This window comes from Mya arenaria, chromosome 6 (genome assembly GCF_026914265.1).
Source record: "Mya arenaria isolate MELC-2E11 chromosome 6, ASM2691426v1".
Lineage (NCBI taxonomy): Eukaryota > Metazoa > Mollusca > Bivalvia > Myida > Myidae > Mya > Mya arenaria.
In genome coordinates this window covers 71,389,453-71,411,662 of record NC_069127.1, presented here as the reverse complement: position 1 = coordinate 71,411,662, position 22,210 = coordinate 71,389,453, and the positions used below count along the sequence as shown (strand labels likewise).

At 34.9% G+C, this 22,210-nt stretch overlaps 2 protein-coding genes across 3 annotated transcripts; one reads left to right on the top strand and one right to left on the bottom strand.

Moving 5' to 3' along the window:
- Positions 1–226: 226 nt before the first annotated feature.
- LOC128239154 (carbohydrate sulfotransferase 15-like) lies at positions 227–7,186 on the bottom strand. Its single transcript, XM_052955651.1, has 6 exons — positions 6,689–7,186; positions 6,098–6,296; positions 5,556–5,712; positions 4,409–4,571; positions 3,332–3,479; positions 227–2,820 (listed from the first exon to the last, which is right to left on the bottom strand). The coding sequence occupies exons 1-6, from the start codon at positions 6,944–6,946 to the stop codon at positions 2,687–2,689; spliced, it is 1,059 nt and encodes a 352-aa protein (XP_052811611.1). The 5' UTR covers positions 6,947–7,186; the 3' UTR covers positions 227–2,686.
- A 3,037-nt stretch (positions 7,187–10,223) lies between these two features.
- On the top strand, positions 10,224–21,905 carry LOC128239068 (uncharacterized). Of its 2 annotated transcripts, none has more exons than XM_052955513.1 (7): positions 10,224–10,287; positions 13,273–13,415; positions 14,606–14,822; positions 16,523–16,948; positions 17,212–17,865; positions 18,241–18,316; positions 18,540–21,905. In XM_052955513.1, exons 1-7 carry the CDS (start codon positions 10,242–10,244, stop codon positions 18,625–18,627), a joined length of 1,650 nt encoding a protein of 549 aa, XP_052811473.1. In that variant the 5' UTR covers positions 10,224–10,241; the 3' UTR covers positions 18,628–21,905. The 2 variants fall into 2 exon arrangements, with proteins under 2 accessions (XP_052811473.1, XP_052811474.1); XM_052955514.1 differs by lacking the exon at positions 10,224–10,287 and adding an exon at positions 11,203–11,334.
- The last annotated feature ends 305 nt before the right edge of the window (positions 21,906–22,210 follow it).

The window sequence follows — 22,210 nt, the reverse complement described above, 5'->3', positions numbered from 1 at the left end:
AATACAAACCTGCCCAACATTGCTCTTTTGATAATAGGCATGTTCACTTTAATGATATAATTAGTACGACTGCGGATTCTGAAATCCAAGGTAACAAGTTTATTGATGCAATCTACACAATCATGTAGAAAATGCGGAGAATGCATGTACTTTTGGAATGGTAAAAAAACAACATCCATTGATTTAGTTTAGTGGGTTTCATAATTCAGTTAAAGTAACAGAAGTATCGTAGACGATTTGCCAAGTATATGCTATGTATTTATTATGCAATTCAGTAACATATAACTTTACAATGGCAGTCAATTATATAATTACAATGAGCCCATCGTTGAGAACTTTGTTAATGTTAACAACATCTTTGTTAACTTTAGATAGTTTAACATTTTATAATGTACTGATATGTTTGAATAAGATGTTAAGCATGATAGAACCATTCTCTTAAGTCTCTAACAATGATGTCAACAACGATATTAACTTGAACAAAATTCTAAACAATCAGCCATATGTCAATCGATAGTATATACAAAATGCTATCCAATAATGTAGAAGTGTACCAATCCAATGATATTAAAGTAAGAATGAAAATTGAAAAAATATAATTCAATAAAATACACTTACAATAAAAATAGTTACCTTATATACATGTCAATCAAAATGATAATGGATAACAGTTATTTACACAATCAATAACAATTACCATGCCAACCAATACCTGTTACCATGATAATCAATTACAATTACCATGCCAACCAATAATAGTTACCATGTCAACCAATTCCAGATACCATGACAATCAATAATAGTTAACATGACAATCAATAACAGATACTATGGCAATCAATAACAGTTACCATGTCAACCAATAAAAGTTGCCATGACAATCAATAACAGTTACTATGACCATCAATAAGAGTTACCATGTCAATTAATAACAGTTACCATGACAACCAATAACAGTTACTATGACAATCAATAACAGTTACCATGTCAATTAATAACAGTTACATTGTCAACTAATAACAGTTACCATTACAATCAATAATTGCAACCATAGCAATCGATAACAGTTAACTATGACAATCAATTACAGTTACCATGTTAACCAATAACAGTTACCATGACAATCAATAACAGTTACTATGGTTATAAATAACAGTTACAATGTTAATGAATTATGTAGGAGAAAAGCTTGCAAATTTCCGAAACGCAAGTACGTCATGGAATTGCAAGCTTGCCCTCTTGCATGGATGAATGTGCACGTGAGCACATGCGGTCAGGTCTTTAATAGCTACAATGTCATTGAAGAAAATAATATACTTGTAATTGTCCTTGGGACATATAATGAATCGACATTTATCGTTGTCATATTGATTGTATTTGAGCCGTGAATTGGCTTCCATGTGTTACCTAGATATATCACAAGTCAATCATTCTGCTTGGCAGTATCCAAAAAGGGAGGTATTTTCAACGTTATGCCGTTGTACTTCGAAAATAGGAGATATTTTCATACTAAAAACATATCTGTCTATAATCAGAAAGGTTTAAAGTCAAAATGGACATTTCAATAAGCTTTAAAATGATATTTAAATTGTAACGATCAATTGAATGGTTCAATCAAATATAAGAAATTAAGTAAAACCATAGGTTCGTTATACATTTTCTATTTAACATTTGTAGAGGTATGAACTTTTGAAGAGCTTTTATAATATAAAATCAAATTTTGCACTTAACTTAACATTTAAGACGTTGTGCAAAAGAAAAATATAGATAGTGGACACACAGTAAAAAATTGTGTAAATCTTGTTTAAACAACACGGGAAGTTGTAGTGTCCGTGACACATTATTTACACATCAGACAATTCATAGTGAAAACTTATGTCTGTGTTTGAAGAACCTCTAAATATTCACTCTCGCCAAAATGGTTAAATATTTCTGTTGTTGATTAAGTCACACTGCTGATGCAAAAACCGTGATGTAGTGTCCGTGACGCTGTAGAGTTTTTACCATTATTTGTATGTTTTAAAAAAAAATTCTTAAACTTTTATTTTGATATCTTATTCTTGAATGGAGCAGATAATTAACAGTCCTAACACATACATCACTCAAGACTACAGTCGAACCCCGTTGGCTCGAACCCCCAGGGACCGTCGAAAATACCCCCAGCCTCGGGAGACTCGAGCCAAGCGGGAATGCTTACCTTCATTAGAAAAATAAATCAGTCCTTTACATCCAGTTCGAGCCAATGAGGAAATCGAGCCAAGCAAGTTCGAGACAACGGGGTTCAACTGTACATCATTTTTATCAGATAAATAACATTAACAGGAATAGAAATGGTTTAAGTTGTTCTTATAAAAACATATATCAAGAAATACAATACACTGAGGGTTATTTTCAGGAGTTTATGGTTTTGAAAACATAGACTGATTCACAAAAAAAACAATGTTTATCATTTTGAATTAGGATGATAGAAAAGGGAACTCTACAAGTCACGGACTCTACAAATGGCCATTGCTGCAAAAGCTGATTCGTCGACCAAAAGAACGTTAGATTAAGAAAAGAGAATACTGTTACAGTCCATAACTTCGAATAAGAAATGTATCCCAATGTAAAAGGTATATTCTTTCTTTACCCACGTGCAATATGGCTGCACAAAATAATGTGAAAATGGCGCGTATTAACCTCCCAGTCAAACTATCTCTTTAAGCTTCTTGTTAAATGGTTTGTACAGGTCCTCCAACTCTTTCTCGAAACAGTCAAAGGCGTACTCCTCGGTCTCTTCACTGGCTAGGATGGTTTCAAGTTTTGGACCCGAAATTGGCTCTGGAAATGTATGTTTTAATCAGGTTATACTTAATCGTGTTAGGTTGATTGTGATGTTGACCACCGGTCAAGTGTGGCAAGATTTTTGCTGTATTGCAGATAGCGCTATTTTGATACTGACCGTTACATAAAAAATCTTCATCAAAAATGACTGTAAAAAGAGGAGGGGTGGTTAACATTACCCGCTCTTATTTGATGTAATAACTGATTCTGTATTTAAATAGAACGCTCTTTTTTACTCGGGTCGTTGCTTTGGTATAAAGGGTTCATGTAGTACTCTGAAATAGCGCTATGTATACGCACATTGGGCGTGGTGGGACCAAAAGAGAGTGCTTCAATAAACTCTTTTATACCCCATATAGGGCCCATAACATGTCACAAAGGATGTATGTTTTACTCCCGAAAAACTAAATAAAACATTGACTTTTGAAACGTTTTAATTTTTGGCATTCCCCACCCACTTCTGCACTATGGAAGGCCCGATATGCCAAATGATCTGAAATATTCTTACGCAGTTGAAGAAACTTAATAATATGTTCCAGCATCGATCTTTTCTTGGTCTGGTAATCCTCGATGTTGATTATCATTATATTTTTCCGTGGAAAAATAGCAAGCCATTCCGCCAGGAACACGCTGTAGAAGCCGGATGCTACATCGACCTAAGAGTAAAGGCAGTTGTTAATTCACTTCACACCAAATAACATGAATAAGACAACATGTTGTTTATTGTAGCGTAAGGCCTCTGGCCCATTTCACAGTTATTCAGACATATATAATCAGTAATAAAATTCATTCATCACTTCCATGATGAACAAGATATATATACTCACACACTCGTATATATATACATATATGGCTTAATCTTTCAGCAAGTTTATATAATTATAATAAAATAAACAATGTAATATTATAAACTTGTACATAGATATTGCATATAAGAGTATTCACTAGACGCAGTTTAACATGTTTGGGTATGATAGTACTACAATGGTTACATAATAATTGTAAATGTCACCAAGACGTTTAAGAAATGTTTATCTTGTTTCAAGAACTTCGTTATCAGTACAATACTAGTTTTTGAGTTGTCTCAGTATCTTCTGAAAAAGGTGAGCAATTTGAGTTCACATTATGACAACCTATGTAAGCAATTGTGTAAGGCTGTGTAAATATGCCCGTAATATAGTAATGTCGTATAAATGTGATCAGAAACTATATTAAAACTACAAGGTCACCACCCTAGAAGTCCAATACCTAGCAAATATCAGGGGCGGACCCAGGATTCGAAGTTAGATCGGGCGTTACTTAGGGGCGTACCCTTTTTACTTGCGCCCCTCCCTCAGAAACGAAATTTATTTGGTTTAAAGTGTTGGCTGGGGGGTTCGGGGTCCTTCCCCAAGAACATTTTAACAATCTATAGTCCAAAATGGTTCATTTAGGGCTATTTTATTACCTTTTCTTCTACGATATTGAACGTTTTTTTTTAATCCGCTAGTGAATATCCTGTATTGCGTCACCATTGTATCATTATCAATAAATGATATAATGACCGCCCTGGGAACGGTCAGTGAAAATAACAAACATACAGAACCTCAGTATCGACGGATTTGTCCCCGATAACGCACTCTTGAAGCGACGAGGAGGTGACACAATTCTTTAGTGTGTGTAGCGACCTGGACAAAACCCGGGAAAACTCGCTACAGGAGTCCATGTCATCGTAGTACAAAGATGAATCCAAATATTCATCAAGCACTCTAGTTTGATAAAAGAACAAAAAATCCTGTAATATAAATCACTGCATGATCAATTCATGCCTAAAATATTGCGCCAATACCTCTATTACTGTAATTATTACTTTTGTCAACACCCTCATCGTCAACATCGTCCTTGTCATTATTATAAAGACCGCCAATGGCATCACAGCAACAACAACTAACGCACACACGCACGCACGCACACACACACACACACACACACACACACACACACACACCATATATAAATACAACTATCAACACGTCAAAACAGCAGCCACAACCGTACACACCTAGACCAAAAACAAACACTTCTATCAACATGGCATCACAGCAACAACAACCAAATACACCTAGACCAAATGCAAACACCATAACCAACATGACAACGCAACAACAGCGACTATAACACATACAACAAATACAAACACCACTACCAACATGACAACACAGCAGCAGCGACTATAACACCTACACCAAATGCAAACACCATAACCAACATGACAACACAGCAACAGCGACTATAACACCTACACCAAATGCAAACACCACTACCAACATGGCAACACAGCAACAGCGACTATAACACCTACACCAAATGCAAACACCATAACCAACATGACAACACAACAACAGCAACTATAACACATACAACAAATACAAACACCACTACCAACATGACAACACAACAACAGCGACTATAACACATACAACAAATACAAACACCACTACCAACATGACAACACAACAACAGCGACTATAACACATACAACAAATACAAACACCACTACCAACATGACAACAAAGCAACAGCGACTATACACATACAACAAATACAAACACCACTACCAACATGACAACACAGCAGCAGCAACTATAACACCTACAACAAATACAAACACCACTACCATCATGACCACGCAGCGACCACGATCAAAACACTTACATCAGCTATTATTCATTAACAACTAGCTGTAAATTCACCTTTCCACGGGATCTTTAAGCACGACAATGATTTTAATGTCCGGGTTTACATGTTGTAATCGCCAGAGGTCTAGGAATCGATTGCCCCGTTGTTGGTTATCAGTGTTGGAATCTTCCTCATCTGCTTCATCCATGTAGAGGTAATCTCCATAAACCGCTAAACGCAGCGAAAAAAAACACTGAGTTATAAACGTTCGGAGGAATATTAATTTAAATAACGATTCTCAAAACTTTATCCCTCCTTTTTATCGTTTAATGGCCGACGACAAGTTTCCTAGTAGTAAAATTAAAGCTATGTTTAAATATCAAAGCAATATCAATGAACATTTTTGAACATTTGATATTGCTCGCTGTTTTAACTGTCTTCTTATATCCTTTTAAGGCATGTAATCAAATTTGAACAATAATTATTTCAGACCACAATGAATGTAACCTCGTGAACATATAAAGAAAAGCCCCTGTTGCTTACTTGCTGAAATACATTGCTATCTTACACTGAAACAAACAATCCTCCTATTTACGTATTCTCTGATTTCGTTTACCTGTTCTGTGTTCTATCGGCCCATGTTCAGCTGCTTCATCAGCATAGTCTGTTATGTCTTTATGCCCTAAGAGATCGTAAAACACCTCCTCCATTCTGCCGTACGGCATACCAGTAACAAGAAAGTAGGGCACGCATTCCAGTTCTCCTTTTGAAGACCAGCAAGGGTTTCTATACATTGGGTCTAATATTGGGGGCTTCTGCAATGAACATGTATACATTATAAATAGGGGATATTGTGATAGGATCGCTTTTCTGGTGACCTGTATCACGTCAAGTTCGGTGTGGTAACAGGTATCCGTCGAGACCGCAGGTCGAGACGTATACATGTTTACTCACAGAACGAGCCTTCACGACCTCTCTAACAGCTATATTAATATCGAATATACACCACCCACTGTGACAGTTAAATGAAACGAGGGACAAGCCAAGTAGAAAAACAACACTAGACCACCTCTAAATGTACATATGGATTAAATAAGACCATTGACCCATCAGGCAATAGTTTGTCTTTCGGTGCATTTGGTATACATCACTAGCGAATCCAGGTTGTGTGGGCGCATCCGCCCCCCCCCCCCCCCCAAGTTCTTACTTGACAAAGTGGTTCTTCTGAATCCATGTTGCCTTTTTCCTGGCGGCACACGCTTTCAACCACATCGGCTTTCACTGATGGCTTACCGTCAAATTTAACGTGGTGTAAAATATCTTCAACGGTGTCAGCTATATGCGCATTATTTACTGAAAACAATGCTTCGTTCACAATTTCTGAGTAAATCCAAATGAAAACCAACAATACACCCACCACAAGAACATATTTAGGAAAACGTTGTCTGAAAAATCTTGAATTCATTTCTGTGTATATTAACAATGTTAAATTAAATATGGCGTAACACAACTTGGATAAGATTGGCGAAATATAAAATAAAAATGTGTTTTACTAACTTTGTGGTTTTCAACTATCCCTTAATAATTATATCGATTAATAATTATATCGATTCTTAATTATAACGCCCGATGTTAAATTTTATTGATTAGCTTAAGGGGAGAGGAGAGATGTACACATGTAGCTAAAATACTTGAAATCAAGCAATATATTTTATAAAGACTCAAAATTGAAAACATTTATAAAAGGAAGTAACATTAATTTACAAAACCTTAAACGTTTTAATGTTTGGTTTCATACTTAAGTGTGATTTCATTAAAATATCGATTTTACAAATGAAATTTTAAAGTAGTAACGATATGCAACGTTTTGGTAAACTCACTGTAATTAACGATATATTGATATGTCTTTGAATTCATGATTCAAATCCATGACAATGCAGGAAAAAATCCAACATAAATTACAAATGGCATTCTCATTTTTAAGCAGCGGCGGTGACAGGAATTGACGTTAAGGGGCGCGCTTTTTTGGGACGCACCATTGGGCGTGCTCCACCTTTCCCACGAATCCCCGAATAGGCTTTAAACATTTCACTGGGCTTTTGGAATCCTCTCCCTAAAACAAATGTGCTAATTTTAGCGCATGTTGGTGAAATTGTCCCTACTATATTGACATTAAGTGTTTGTCCTACATGTTCAGCCAATTAAGGGCGATTGATTTTCAAATGTTAAATTTCTTATGTGTGAAGAATTTTTAATTATTGATAATGACGACTCTTCGTGATTAAGTTTATTGCTATAAATGCGCATGCGCATATTACCACGCCTACTGTTTGCCATTCGGAACTCCTCGGCCATTTTTTTCAAAAACAACCTCGGATGTATTTGGACGGTTTACATACTCAAAAGGTGGTACGTTTAAGTCCGCTGCAAGTAGATCGCGTAGTAATTTTATTTAGCAGTTAAACTTTGTGACATTACTCTTGGGATTCTTAAATATGTTTGCAATAATACAATTCAATGGCAATCAATTTAAACTTAGATCAATAAATACAACTCTAAAACACTACATTTAATTAATGATATAATTAAAAAAATTACGAACTACTTCAACTGATGTGCCTGCATACATCCGAGGTTGTATTCGATAAAATGACTGAGGAGCTCCGAATGACTGTTGGCATATCAAATGGGAGATTGTTCGCATTGGTAATGCTATTTTTAGGCTATTTTCTATCATCACGTGGTACGGCGGGCAACCTTCACCTTGCAAAGGCGTATTTCATTGACAACGCTGATTTAAATGACGTCACAATGTATTGTCGGGGGGGGGGGGGGGTCATGCAGTGAGTGATTTTGTTTTATATAATTTCAAAGCTGATGCAATTTGGGAGGGGCTAACACTAAGTCGGTTAGAGAAAGCTAGTTCGTTCCGCTGCGCTTCGCTCCCTTTGGTTACATATTCACATATGCGCTTCGCTCCCTTTGGTTACTAATTCACGACTGCGCTTCGCTCCCATTGGTTACTAATTCACGACTGCGCTTCGCTCCCTTTGGTTACATATTCACGAATGCGCTTCGCTCCCTTTGGTTACTAATTCACGACTGCGCTTCGCTCCCTTTGGTTACTAATTCACGACTGCGCTCCACTCCCTTTAGTTACTTATACAAGAAGAAAACATTCTTAATTAACTCGAACCGATCAGAAAGATTTACTTCGCCAATTTAAAGCTGAACCCTCACAGATTGGACGTTTTGACAACTTTTTTATTTTTTGTCTTGGGACGAGCCATTTTTTTGCGAAAATCCATAGAAACCAGTAATAAAAGACTGCTGACCAAAAATTAGATCGCAGATTTTTATATTTAAGTTCAAAACTTGATTTTTTATGCATGTTAGTAACGGTTTAAGTAATAAAAAAATAAAATTTTCGAACGGAAATATGAAAATCTGCGATCCGATCTTTTGTCAGCAATCTTTTATCATTGGTTTGCAGATATTCGCGCAAAAATTTGCTCTTTCCAAGACAAAAAATAAAAAAAAGTTGTAAAAATGGAATATCTGTGAGAGTGCAGCTTTAAGGGTGTGTGTGTGTGTGTGTGTGTGTGTGTGTGTGTGGGGGGGGGGGGGTTATAAAATAATAAATATATATATAATTGTTGATATATTGACCATAGGTTTGAACGTAGTCAGTCTAAGGCGAACTAGTATCATGTAGTATGTGGGAAGGGAAAAACATAAGAGTTGATTGGATGCATTTATTCAAAATGTCATTTAAGTGTTATAAAACTATTAAATACATGTAGTGTTCACCGAGAGATCATATCTATTAAACCGACAAAAGAAGAGAAACACTGAGGTTTCAGAATAAAGACGTTGTACTAATGATTTGTCGCAAACCCCGTTCAGTTTCAGACAGTTTATGTAACAGGTCTCATGGCATATCAAATGTCAAATTCAGTCGCTCTACTTTTAATCATACAGCAACAATGGTAACATGGCATATCAAATGCCAACTCCATTGTGTTTTTACTTTAAACCATGCAGTAAAACAGGTTTATTTGAGATTATCAAGGTCTGTTAAGCGTTAGACAAGGGTACCTAGCTACTGGTACCATATTTTAAAGGCTTTCGACGCGACTGGGGTTTGAACCCGTGACCTTCCGCACACGAAGTAAACGCTCTATTGCGTTTCATGGCATATCAAATGTCACTTCATGCTCACATCAACCGATTAGCTGAGTCGAACCTGTTCGTTTTTACGTTTGTTTACAAGTTTTTACGTGATGAAAACTTACAATCTGCTTTTAATATACTGGTGTTTTCCAACTTTGGATTTTTTTTTGTATTTTAAAAGCCTATGACTTACTTTTTGTGCAGAAAACAACAGTTTTAGGAAATATCGTTCTGCTTAAATATAATAGCACAGGTTCACAACTGTACTTTTAACAACAGTGATTTTTATTTGACTCACGAAGTGAAATCATATCAACAAATCTACCCACATACATGCATTAATTTTGCTTGATAATAGTAAATATACAATAAATAAGAATATTACCAATACACAACTAAGATAATATACATTTTAAATGTAGATGTCTTTAAAGCAATTCATGTCATAAAATCGTTTATTCAACTCGGAAGCTCAATTGAACTTGACAATATAACAATCCATTTCTTGCTCTTTCGGTAGACTGTAATATGATATTTTACTTCCTTTTCAGACAAGATATGCATACCATTCTTTCATTACTTCAACTATGAAGGTGGTTAGTTCTGTGTTTTATCTGGTATTATTTCAGAAAGGCAAGTTCTTTATGTGTTTCTTTTGCAATATCTTTAATAACTAAATGTGAAAAATTAATTTCCTCATGCGTTAAATAAAGTACTAAAAACAAACTTTTTGCATTGGACTGAAGTAGCCTTCTAGTTGAAATAGTTAGTTAATGAGTGTAGAAGAAATAAATATTTTAAATGTTTTGCCCGATTGGGGCTCGGGGCGAGGGCGGCTGCACACAGATTTGATTTAGACAAACTGCACATTTAATCTTCAAAATCCCGCTCATGGTGGAGGAATAATTGTCAAAATCCCTTGAAAGTGGATATTCAAGAAGCCTCAACATTTCTTTGAAAACATCCTTGTTGGCTGTCTTAACAAGCCTGTCAAAAACACGCCAGTAATTGTCTTCTGTATAAAGTTTAAGGTCTTCATTATGCCACCACCCCAATAATGCTCCCCCTTTTTTCCCCCACCCCTCCAACCCGGTGGGCGTAACATTGATACGTTCATACATGACGATACTATGACGGGTGACGCGTGCCGGGTGCGTCCACTCCCTTAGATCCGCTAGTGATTACATTAATCATTTAATCAAAGTTGTTGAAACAGGAGTTTCTGTCAGATGTATCGACAAGGAACAAACGATTTTAATACTATATCGCAAAAGGACACACACTCATAAATCAGTTCTTATTTTTAAATAAGTTTAAATACTGCAAGCAGAACCGGAATATTTTACGTTTTGTCTCCATTTTTTTGCCCATTTATTCAACTTAATGCTTGAAAGAATGTTTAGACCATTATGTTTAATGATATCATATTAAAAGGTATTTTAAGTACCAAAAAAGATACTTCCTTCTCGCGTTTTAAACTTGAATCCCAATTTAAAACTTTAACAGATTTATGTCTCTCGCGGGTGTCACTTTTCGTAATATTAGGACTTTATTCAATTTCTGTTTTCTACACTACTTGAGTATAAATACGTTTACTATTGTATGTTTAAGAGATATACCTTATAGAGAAACACTGGAGTAAGGTTTCTTAACACTTTAAAGCTCGCGGATCTCTGTACAGTATGTATTTTCCTCATTTCAGTTGTCGGCAAGTAATGGTATGTACTTACAAAATTAAATGCCATTGGGTTGATGTGACGTTAATGTGGTTTTTACATCTATCGCTGTACATGATTTAAATCAATAACGGCTGACCGCTGATTTACTGGAATAAATGTATTGGAAAACTTGAGAAATAATGCCTTCTCATTAGACAAAAGAAAATGTTGACCATTAACTGCTGTGTGGCGGCCCATACTTCTGATAACAAATCCCCGGACGTTTATTATCGTTAAATATGAATATTCTTGAAAAGGGAATACCACTTAAGCACAGGGCCTCATTTCCTCGAAACATCTTAAGTACTTTAAAGTTGATGGGCCTCAATTCCTCGAAACATCTTAAGTCTCTTAAAACATGATTAGGCTAAGATAAAATAAGGAAATACAATCTTTATTACAAGTCGGTTATGATAACATGATAACACTAGCTAATAGCTATTTTCCGACATAGCATAAATTATCCAGACATAAGCAAACCAATGGTCTTATAAGAGAGATAAATGAATGAATACATGGCTTATTATACGGAAATGCAAGTCTCTATCAGTTTTGTATAATATACAGATCTTAAAGCTGCCCTCTCACAGATTGATTATTTTGAAAAACTTTTTTTTTCTTGGAATGATCAAATTTGCGTAAATGTCTAGAAACCAGTGAGATAAGATGCTGGCAAAAGAGCAGATCGCAGTTTACATATTTACGTTTGAAAACACATGTTTTATGGCTAAAAGCGTTCATAACGCTTTAAGAAAAATGAATTTTTCAGCAGTTTACCAAACAATAAAGATCTGTTCTATTGAAAGTTATCTTCTATTACTGAATTTAAGGCACTGATGCCAAATTGAGCAAAAAAGGGAAAAACAGAGTGCAGCTTTTAAAGATACATACATATAAATGATGTAGGGTGAAATATGAAAGAAAAGATAAACAAATCGTATATTAATGTTATCTAAGGTTATAAACATAAGCAAACTAAGTGGCATGAACAGGCATATTATTAAAGCTAATATAACTGTTTTATTTAAAATAGCTTTTGAATAGGCTTGCTTTTTACAAACTTGAAACTGATGAACAGAAAACAGCAGTATAGAAAGGTACATTTCAAAACTTAACTTTACTAGGCATGCAGATCACACAGGAAAGAAATATACTAACAATTATAGATACAAGCAATTGTGGTTAATATACATTTGATATATAACATATACATGTCAGCAAACATCGACAATGGTAGGGTAGGAACTATGAAAACAGCTAGGACAAAAGATAGGTAATACAAAAGACAGGTTATAACTACACTAGCGGCTCCGGAGGAGGGGGGCACCCAACGCGCTACCTCGCCTAAAAAAGTTTGCTTTTTATTTCCATATAGTAGAAAAAAAGTAATAAACCATGCCCAAAATGCACATTTTTGGACTAGAAATTGTTATTTTTTTCTTGGGGGAGTACCCCCCCCCCCCCCCTCTGCCAACACTTCCAACTAGACAGTATTCAGTTCTGAGGGAGGAGCGCAAGTCAAAAGGTTACGCCCTCTAAGTTACGCCCCATCTTGCGTCGAATCCTGGATCCGCCCCTGAACTATACAAACATATATTATCTGCATGGGTAGCTCCAGGTATTGATCAGATTTAAGCTAAGCCCACATTTTTTTGCTTTAATTTCTTCAAATTTTCTCGTTTTAAAAGGGTTTGCACCTTTTCAGGAAATCATTTTAAAGATAATCACTATAAACTGCTTTTTGTTATATAAAAGTCATTTCTCTTTGTCGAATAAGGGCCTTAAATCTGTTATGGGTATCTGTTTCGAGAAATTAGGGCCGGCTAGAACACTCAGCAGGTTCTTCCTTGCTTATATTTTGTGGTTCAGAGAACAAACAAGTTATTGTTATCTGTTTCAGCGTTATGCTGTAGTAACGGACCGCCGAGGACCGTAAGCGCTTGTTACGGTACGGACCCGGAGTGTGACTTTTACAGTATGTCCTGTCCTAAAGGGGAGATCATTCGCATAGACATGCTGCAAGTCGGATATAAGAATAACACTGTAAGAGTTACCAAAAGTTGTGAATTCGTTCAAATTGTTATTTGAATGTATTTCTTCTGAACAAAAGCAATAGTTAGATGAAATGGAGTATCATTTTAATGAGTAAGAATGGGCGAAGTGAGCGTAGCAGGTCATCTAACTGTCTTAGAATACTACCTGATTGACTAACTCATTGTCAACGCAATATCTTACGCAGGGAGTCTGTATCGGATGAGTGGCAGTGGGCGGACCTTTAAATACTCGAGAAAGTTGAAATTCTTGATTAAGCCTAGTCTTAATGCTTGCCTATTTGGCTGAAAATGAAGGTTGTATCCTACTAATGTGTTAAGAATAAAACAGATTAAATCAGAGGTGGGGTAATATAAATCTCATTTATATGAGATGGAAACATCTGACCCGAGCGAAAGTCGGTAACGAGACTATCGGAGAGTAGGACGATTTCATCCGTGATGATAACACATGATTGATACCTTTTCTTGCTTATCTTTAACTTTCAAATTTTTACGCTAAACCCTAATTTTTAGTATCATGACGTGCATACCATTTAAAGTCACATGAAAAAACATCATCACAACAGAGTTTGAACAATTCTGTAATCCTTGTTAGTTTAGATAATTATTAATTTGAATTTGCTGTTTTGAAATATCGTTATTTATCATTTAAATTTGGCGAGTTGTTGCACGTGGCATTTCTTACATGTTTTTTTCAGTACTGGTCACATTTAATACGGGAAACACTATTCAGACATGCAAGAAAAACAATACGATTAACCGTTAGCATAGATTATAACTTAATCTATATCTGACAGCTCGTTTAGATTAAAATATGTCTCTTCTCCTACTTGCACTCTTACAGTTTGAACGTTTTGATTTTTTTTTGTCTTGGAAAGAGCCAATTTTTGCGAAAATGCATGAAAACATACAAGACTGCTGATCGCAGGTTTTCATATTTATGTTCAGAAATTGATATTTTATGCATTTCTCTAAAGTGATATTAACGCGTTCAGCCATAAAACATTAATTTTAGAACGGAAATATGAAAAACTGCGATCTGATCTTTTGTCAGCAGTCTTATATCACTGGTTTTCAGAAATTTACTCAACGATAGGGTCATTTCATGACAAATATGTTGTCAAAACGGTAAATCTGTAAAAGTGCAGCTTTAAGTATAATTTATCGTTCTCTTTAAAGCTTTGCTCGACTGGAGAAAATCATTGCAACTCCTCCGAAAGTTGCTGCTCATACCAAGACGGTGATCTGACGGGCCAATATTCCATCAACAGCAGTTATAACACGTACGCAAACTGTTCTGGACAACAGAATTGCACCGATTTGCACGCTCCTTGGCAGAGAATTGTGGGCCAGACATTTTCGACCTATGTGCAAGTTAATCACTCTTGTATATGTGGTGAGAACAATTTGCTTCTTCCATTTTGTAGGGATTTAGCAAGGTTTTAAAAAGGGCAAAGTACTACAGAAAAGAAACAGGTTGCTGAGGGACAAAAGGGCACATTGTATCGGTCAGTGAATAGTTATGCAATATTATCATCCTAATTTAATTCATAGAAAATGTTAGAAATTGTTCTTTTTAATGTAATATTGGATTTCTTAATATGTAAAGTTTGTTTGAGTTATAATCACGGTTAAATCAATACAAAAGAAATATTTCATTATCTGGACCACTTAAATCTTTGGAGGCCGGAGGGTGCACATTCTGGTCTCCATGAGGGCAGAAGGGTTCTACTAAAAATAGGACAGGGTGCAGCAGCCTCCCATAACCCTCTTGCTAAAACCCAATAATGTACCGAGAGCAGAAATGGCTTAGATTCTTTATCTTCGCATTCTTGTCATGCTGGCCCCAATTTCTCGAAACTTCTAAAGGCCCTTACAACAGGATTAAGCTAATCTCATTATTTTTGGTTTTCAATAAATTGCTTAATATTGACTTCTTTAAGAGTTTTATACTGTAGATATAATTTTTCTTTATGATAACCGCAATAAACCATTTATCGAAATTCAATTTAAGTATGTATTTTGGCTATTTAAAATAAGCTACTTATTACCTATTAAGCCTATTAACCTTAAGAAGTTTCGAGAAATTGGGACCAGATGATTAAACAAAATGTTAATCACCTGTTGCCATTGGCATTTTATTATTAATTCGGAAATTATTTTGAATGTTTTACATACTGGAGAAGGTTTTTAAATTGGTAAATAATTTCTCATTGTCGATTCAGCAAAAGAAATGACAAAAAGAAACGAAACAAAAAAGTTCTCATAATTTGGGAAAACACCTCATCAACATGAAAATCAACTTTTCGCCGAAATATAAGGATATCACAATAAATACATGAAATATGATATAATATGAAAGGCTCTTCAAGTGTCGGCTCATAAAATAAATAACGTTAATACTGTGTATTCCATTTAAGAGAAAGGAAGTGAAGAATAAATAAGATTTTATAGAAAACCTTTGTTCCAGTCTATGAAAGAGACACTTGTCAAGCATTCTTTGGCTTAGTATTAATTTTCTTGATCTTGATGTGACATTGACAAATATCACAGTAGGCGTTTGTTAGTGGCACAATGGCAAACACACAAATGATACACTCATATGCACTGATACGGTGATGCGATACCAATGTTGCGTATAACATTTGTGCCAATGGAAAGTTGGGGCCATGATTACACAGTCACAAGTCTGAGTTCTGCTACTCAAGACTCATAATTGCAAATTATCATTTACTAGTAGAGCCTCGATGGTTAACTTTGCTGAACTATGTTACTACTTAAATCTTTCACTATTATAAATAGTTTTTTTTGTTAATGAAATGGAATTAATCATACAAAAAGCTTTAGTCTGAGTCATTTTATAGCTATTCGAAATTGTTCAATGAATTAGCTTTATTGTAAAACGAATTAAAAAAAAAAGATTTTTTGTATAACAAAAGTGCCTTTATGAGTCTGAGTCTAAACTCGGACATGATATAATTTGTAATCATGGCCCCAGGTCTCAATTAAAGCGATATTGCTTAGTTCATACCTTGGATGTGTGGCATGCTTCAATACGTTTAACCTACAGGTTCTTAAAAAATATCATCTTAAAAGTTTCAGAGGAAGTCATTCCTATGTGTGGTGGACCTCGTAAATCAATCAACGCGTCTGCGGTGAGTACAAACATCATCTTTGATGGGCGAAAGGATGCAGTCAACTACGACCGAGGTTGCGGCTGTATTATCCGCAATCTTGGGAATACAGTGGTTGGAATCAACTTCTATCCCGTTGATATAAGGCTCCGGTCGATTTATAAGGAAGAAAATATCTCCTGTTCCTCTGCAAAGCTCTCTGCTGACTTTTTGGACTCTGACTGGACATGTGGTGATGGCAACGAATTTGTGTTCTCAAACGATTTGACCGATGTCAGTGATGTGGCCAAATATAAAATTCTCAACATCGATGGAAATGTTACTATAACTTTGAGTAATCTTACCAAGGATGATGTACTGCCGGGCATGGTATGGTGGAATTTAAAAGGTAATTTTATCTACCGCAGTTTGAATCATAAGCAATCTTTTCCGCGATTTCTTTTATATTCATGCTCTTTTCTATGGTTTATGTTAACATATAATGGTTTTTGTGCGATACACTAAACTGGGTGTTCGTTCGTATGTCGATTTGTTATTGCATAGTTATTGTTCCACAAATATAGAAATGCAAGCCCCACATATGTTCTTGTAACCGCAACTCTCACTAAAGATATTGCGCGAATTTCTTAAGTATGTTAACCTATGCTTCAGCTAACGACACAGTGGATATAGAATGTTATGAGATCTTATCGGAAGCTACGACTTTGCTTCCAACGACAACGTCGTCTGATATCACTACAACCTCAGTTTTGCCTTCAACCTCTACAACTCTACACAATGTAACATCCAACGATACATCAGTTCCTCCCACTGAATCGACGACCCAACCGTCACCTGTCTCCAACACCACAAACACTCAAACTACAAGTAAAATGTCAACCACAGAAGATGTTATAAATTCAACAATATCGACCTTCGCATCGACACCGGACATGTCGTCAACAATACCACCAACTGACGTGTCCGCGGCAACCTTGTCAAGTATTACAACGACAAAAGGATCAACAACAAGCGAGTCACAAACACCCACCCCATATTCATCATCTGTATCCGATACATCGACATTACCGTCAACGCAAAGCTCTCTCTCGCCAAGTAATCCACAAACAACGTTTACCCAGAGTACTAAATCCACAATTAAAGTTTCATCTGAGCCGGGCAGTGTCTCAAGCTCGACTCCATCCTCAATTGCATCTACAATAAGTACTACCCCACTTTCAGAAACAAACAACACAGGGTCAACAGATGTGAATCTAACTACAATACCAGAACAAGAAAAATCAACTTCGCTCAGTAGTGAAGCAGGTGTGTTTGTTTTACTTGCATTATGTCATATATCAGTTACATACTCGTAGTAACATTGAGTTGGGTGTGTGGCTATTTAGCTGGACAATTGATTATCATGCTAGTATTCCGTTTCATTTCAAGACCACATGGCTTTCTCACGCAACATCCCGTCTATAAACTAGGGTAATGTCGTTATGTTGTTTCACATTTAGTTTTTACAACTAGTGTGAAACAATATAACGAAATTAAACCAGTCTTTGTTTATTTTACATTACATATAAAGATGTGAATATTAAGATATTTAAAAAAAAACAACTAGATAAAACAAGTATTGCAAACTTAATAACTTATAAAATTGTGAGTAACATTATTCGTATTTCTGCTATGTTACAGTTACTGGCTTAAGCGTTGGTGGTGGCCTGATTTTAATCATTGTCGTCTGCATAGTAATTTGGATACATCGAAAGGGGTAAGTTTTTCACGATTCAAAATACCTTAACTATGATTTAAACCTTACAAACGGTAGGAGTTCTAAATTCCAGTTAACAAAAGTTGTATTGTTGTTAATTGGTCAGTTCTCTAAAATTTTATTTCCTAAACATATCTATTTTCAAACCCTAAAACGAATTTTAAGGTATTAGCTTGAAGAAATGGTTTTGATACCAAACTGAACAGTTATCTTGGCTTTTCAGAACACGTAAACAGTCTTACAAAGTGGAAAAGCCAGTAGCAGACTCCAAAAAGAAAAACTGGCTAGAATTAGATGATAGTTTGTACTAATATATTCGGACGTTTCTAATCGTTATTGACCATGGACAGTCTCCGATCGAGATGGAAGGTCGTTTGTGGTTCCGAATATGTAATTATAACTGTACATGATAAGCATTTTGTTTCTGAGACGCTCGGAGAATAGAATAAGTCACCTGTTGTAGACATGATCTAATACAGCAATGCCACTGCGATGTAGGAGATATATCAAAGATGATTACTTTATAATATAGAATGTGGCAATTTTCAGACCTAAATCAAACAAGTTGCTATGTTCGGAGTTATATAAGAACAAGAATGTTTTATGCATGCACTTTTATTTATTTCACTAGTATATATCAATCACTATAGCAGTTTTGTTTGGAGGCCCTAAATAGTCGCACTGTGATTCGACGACAGGGAAACCTTTTTTGTCATTTTGATTATGCAGGCTTTCAAGTGGCCAATAACAAAAAATAGAGATAAAAGTATGGAGGTTTTTGTTTAAAAAGAAGGGTAAAATAAGGATTTTAAGAGCAACAAGTAGGGATAGTAGGGCTCTTTACTTAACTTTTGCATGCAAATATATGACCATTACACCTATTCATAAATTGTGATGTACATTTAGTTATCTTTTCTTAGAAACCAATGCTTCAAGAGGGTTTCAGCCACATGATGAGCAGTTGAACCTGGAGTTGGTGTCTCTGACTTGTCAACGACTTTTTCTATTATTGCTCAAACTATTTTTACAATAAAGTAGGGATAGTAGGGTTTTTTTCAAGAAAAAGTAGGGAAAAGGTGGAGCCTAACAAAAAAAGTAGGAAAAAGTAGGAAAAGAAGGGCCAACTTGAAAACCTGATTATGGAAAATAACATACAGCTGATATCGATGATAGGGGGACGATGACAAACTGATGTATGAAATTTATAAATTTTGTTATAGGTTTAATCATATTTTTAACTCATTTATTATGTACAGTGTTGTTTTCATATTGCAATTTCGTTTTGTTTTTTACTTCCATCAATAGCGTTTGCTACATAAAAAGGTCATTTAAAAGTCGTCATATAATATACCTTTTTATTCCACGAGTTCAGGAAATGTATTATTAAGCGAGTCTTCTCTGGAACAAAAATGTGTAAACTTTGATGACGAGTATCAGATTATTTCCATCATATGCCTTTCCCGGTAAAATGAGTAACAAATCGACCTGCCACTTTTACTGCAGCTGCTGATAAGAGTCGGCAAACAAACAAAAAACAATGCCATTTCCCGCGCTAGATACATTTCAGACTTTGCATTTCATAACTTAAATGAAGATATTTTATGTATTTACGACACTTCCAAAAGGCCATATATACCGTGTTCGCTGAAGTTCTTTATCTACAGATGTTTTACCTGGAAAAGGTCCGATTGTTTAAAGTTCATTTATAAGTCGAGTGCTACTGAGATTGTATTCAGTGTTAATAACAACATACAAACTAGATTTTCAACGAAATTTGCTTTCTTTTTAATTTTAGTGTCAAATCCGGTAAGATGACCTCAAAATTTTATAATATGTTCATAACGTATTATCCTGATTTTATACTGAAAATAAATCTTAAAGTATGCTATTCATGAATAAGAGATGAAATAGTACGTTTATTCGTAATAGTTTGACATATATTAATGATTAAGAATGGGTGGAATGAGTCTTGCCCTTCTTAATCGTTAACCTGTAATTCGAGTCATCTACCTGACTTAAAACGTTTTGGCTGACACATTGTAAACGCAAAATCCGACACAGGGATTGTGTATCGGATATGCGGCAGTAGGTGGACCTTTAAACACCGGCGAAATTCTTAATGACTAAGCCCAGTACAAATGATTGCCTGTCTACAATTTGATTGGCTTTAATTTTGTAGGTTGTTTTCTAATTATCATTTAAATGGAAAAGAAATCTCAATATCAATCAATTAAAATAAGAAACAAACTTATACCAGTTAAGAGATTTATTTTTTAATATCATTGTTTACAAACGTTTTCTGGCTAATACTTATAACCAATGTTATATTACACATGTGTAAAACAGAAAATGACCCGAGTGTTATTAAACCGTCATCTCTGTTTAACATGCGATACAATTTACATTCTTTTTGACAGGTAATTTGTAAACAGAGGCAGCATATAAAACAAGTGTACGAGTGTACACCTGTAGCCCCGCCCTACATTGCTAAATATATTTATGTGAGCGTAGGATGTACTATAAAAATGTTGTTCGTAAGAGAAACAATGCTAGTTACGAACGTACGTAGAATGTCCGAAGAACACTAATCCAAAAGGGATTAGGAAATATTGGCTTGTTTCAAATTAAATAGCATAATAAACTTGTTGAGAACATATTTAAATATTGGAGAAAATGTATTAAAATGTTTAAGTGAAGAAAGTTTGTGTGAAAATAATGATTTCATAAAACAAATGAATACTTTTCCCAAAACTTGATGATCTTAGAGGTGTAGATGATATATTGTTAAGGCTTTGCATTTTTGAAAAGATAAAAGCATTTTGTGGTGATTGTTAATTGAATAAATAATTTATTGAAAACATAGATAAATTATCAACATGATATGATATATTATTTTTTTTGAACTCCGGCATTTATCAGGATACATGGATGAAATGTATCATAATCCCTTTGCATAAAAAGAATGTGAATGATGCTAGCAGTTAAAGAGGTATTACGCTTATAAATTGTATGTATATCTAATTCAACTGTTCTACAATGTTTGTGATACGTGTGAGTCTTGGACAAAGGGTATAACTGTTCCAACCTCTTGCTCTACGTAATACAATAAATCATTGGTGTGTAAATAAAAATATGTTTAATGACACACAAATTGGATTTAGAGATAACCACATCAATTAAAGATGCACTTTTACTCCCAACTTCAGATTTGTAACAATTATTACAATTATTTAGATATTAAAATTACTTATGTGAAAAACTACAGAAACAAGCTCAGAAGCAAAAAGGATGAATAAATGTAAAAAACAATGGTTTTTATTAAGGGTACCGTGTAAATTTGAAAGAAATGTGCAGAATAAAACGATATTTCTACCTTATGAGACGATAGTAGATGGCAGTAAATCTTTTAGCACTCACCAATTATTTAATAGTTTCTCGTATATTAGACAGTGGTTTAAGGTTGATCAATCAAAATTTATGTTTGTTATACATGTGTTTGTATAATTTGAATTAGCGTGACACTTTAAAATTGTATAATTGTTTTGCATAGTATTATTCAGAAGGTTTTATTGAATAAATTGAAATTATATGGTGGCTTTATTGATTATAAAAAGGCGTTTGATACAGTCAATCACGAAGCCTTATGGCAAACAGTTAAAATCTGGTGTGTGCTGTAAAATGTAAAGGATGATCAAATCAGTATAAATGAATATCAAATCATTTGCACACATTTCTAGAAAGATGGATGTTTCTGAATTTGTCGATGTTTCACTTGGTGTAAGACAAGGTGAACCGCTGTATTCATTGTTATCCATCAATGATATTAGTGAAACTATTGATTTTGAAAGCTTACCCGCTAAAGATAAAGAAATGTTTTCAATATATATATGGTTT

What these genes read in the sequence shown, in the direction of transcription:
- LOC128239068 (XM_052955513.1), top strand. Translation starts at nt 10,242, where the DNA reads ATGAAGGTGGTTAGTTCTGTGTTTTATCTGGTATTATTTCAGAAAG. An exon ending in TCGGATATAAGAATAACACT is followed by an intron (nt 13,416 to 14,605) that starts GTAAGAGTTACC and finishes TTCTCTTTAAAG; the next exon opens with CTTTGCTCGACTGGAGAAAA. An exon ending in ATTTGGATACATCGAAAGGG is followed by an intron (nt 18,317 to 18,539) that starts GTAAGTTTTTCA and finishes TTGGCTTTTCAG; the next exon opens with AACACGTAAACAGTCTTACA.
- LOC128239154 (XM_052955651.1), bottom strand. Translation starts at nt 6,946, where the DNA reads ATGAATTCAAGATTTTTCAGACAACGTTTTCCTAAATATGTTCTTGTG. An exon ending in CAGAAGAACCACTTTGTCAA is followed by an intron (nt 6,297 to 6,688) that starts GTAAGAACTTGG and finishes TGTTCATTGCAG; the next exon opens with AAGCCCCCAATATTAGACCC. An exon ending in TATTAAGTTTCTTCAACTGC is followed by an intron (nt 2,821 to 3,331) that starts GTAAGAATATTT and finishes ATACATTTCCAG; the next exon opens with AGCCAATTTCGGGTCCAAAA.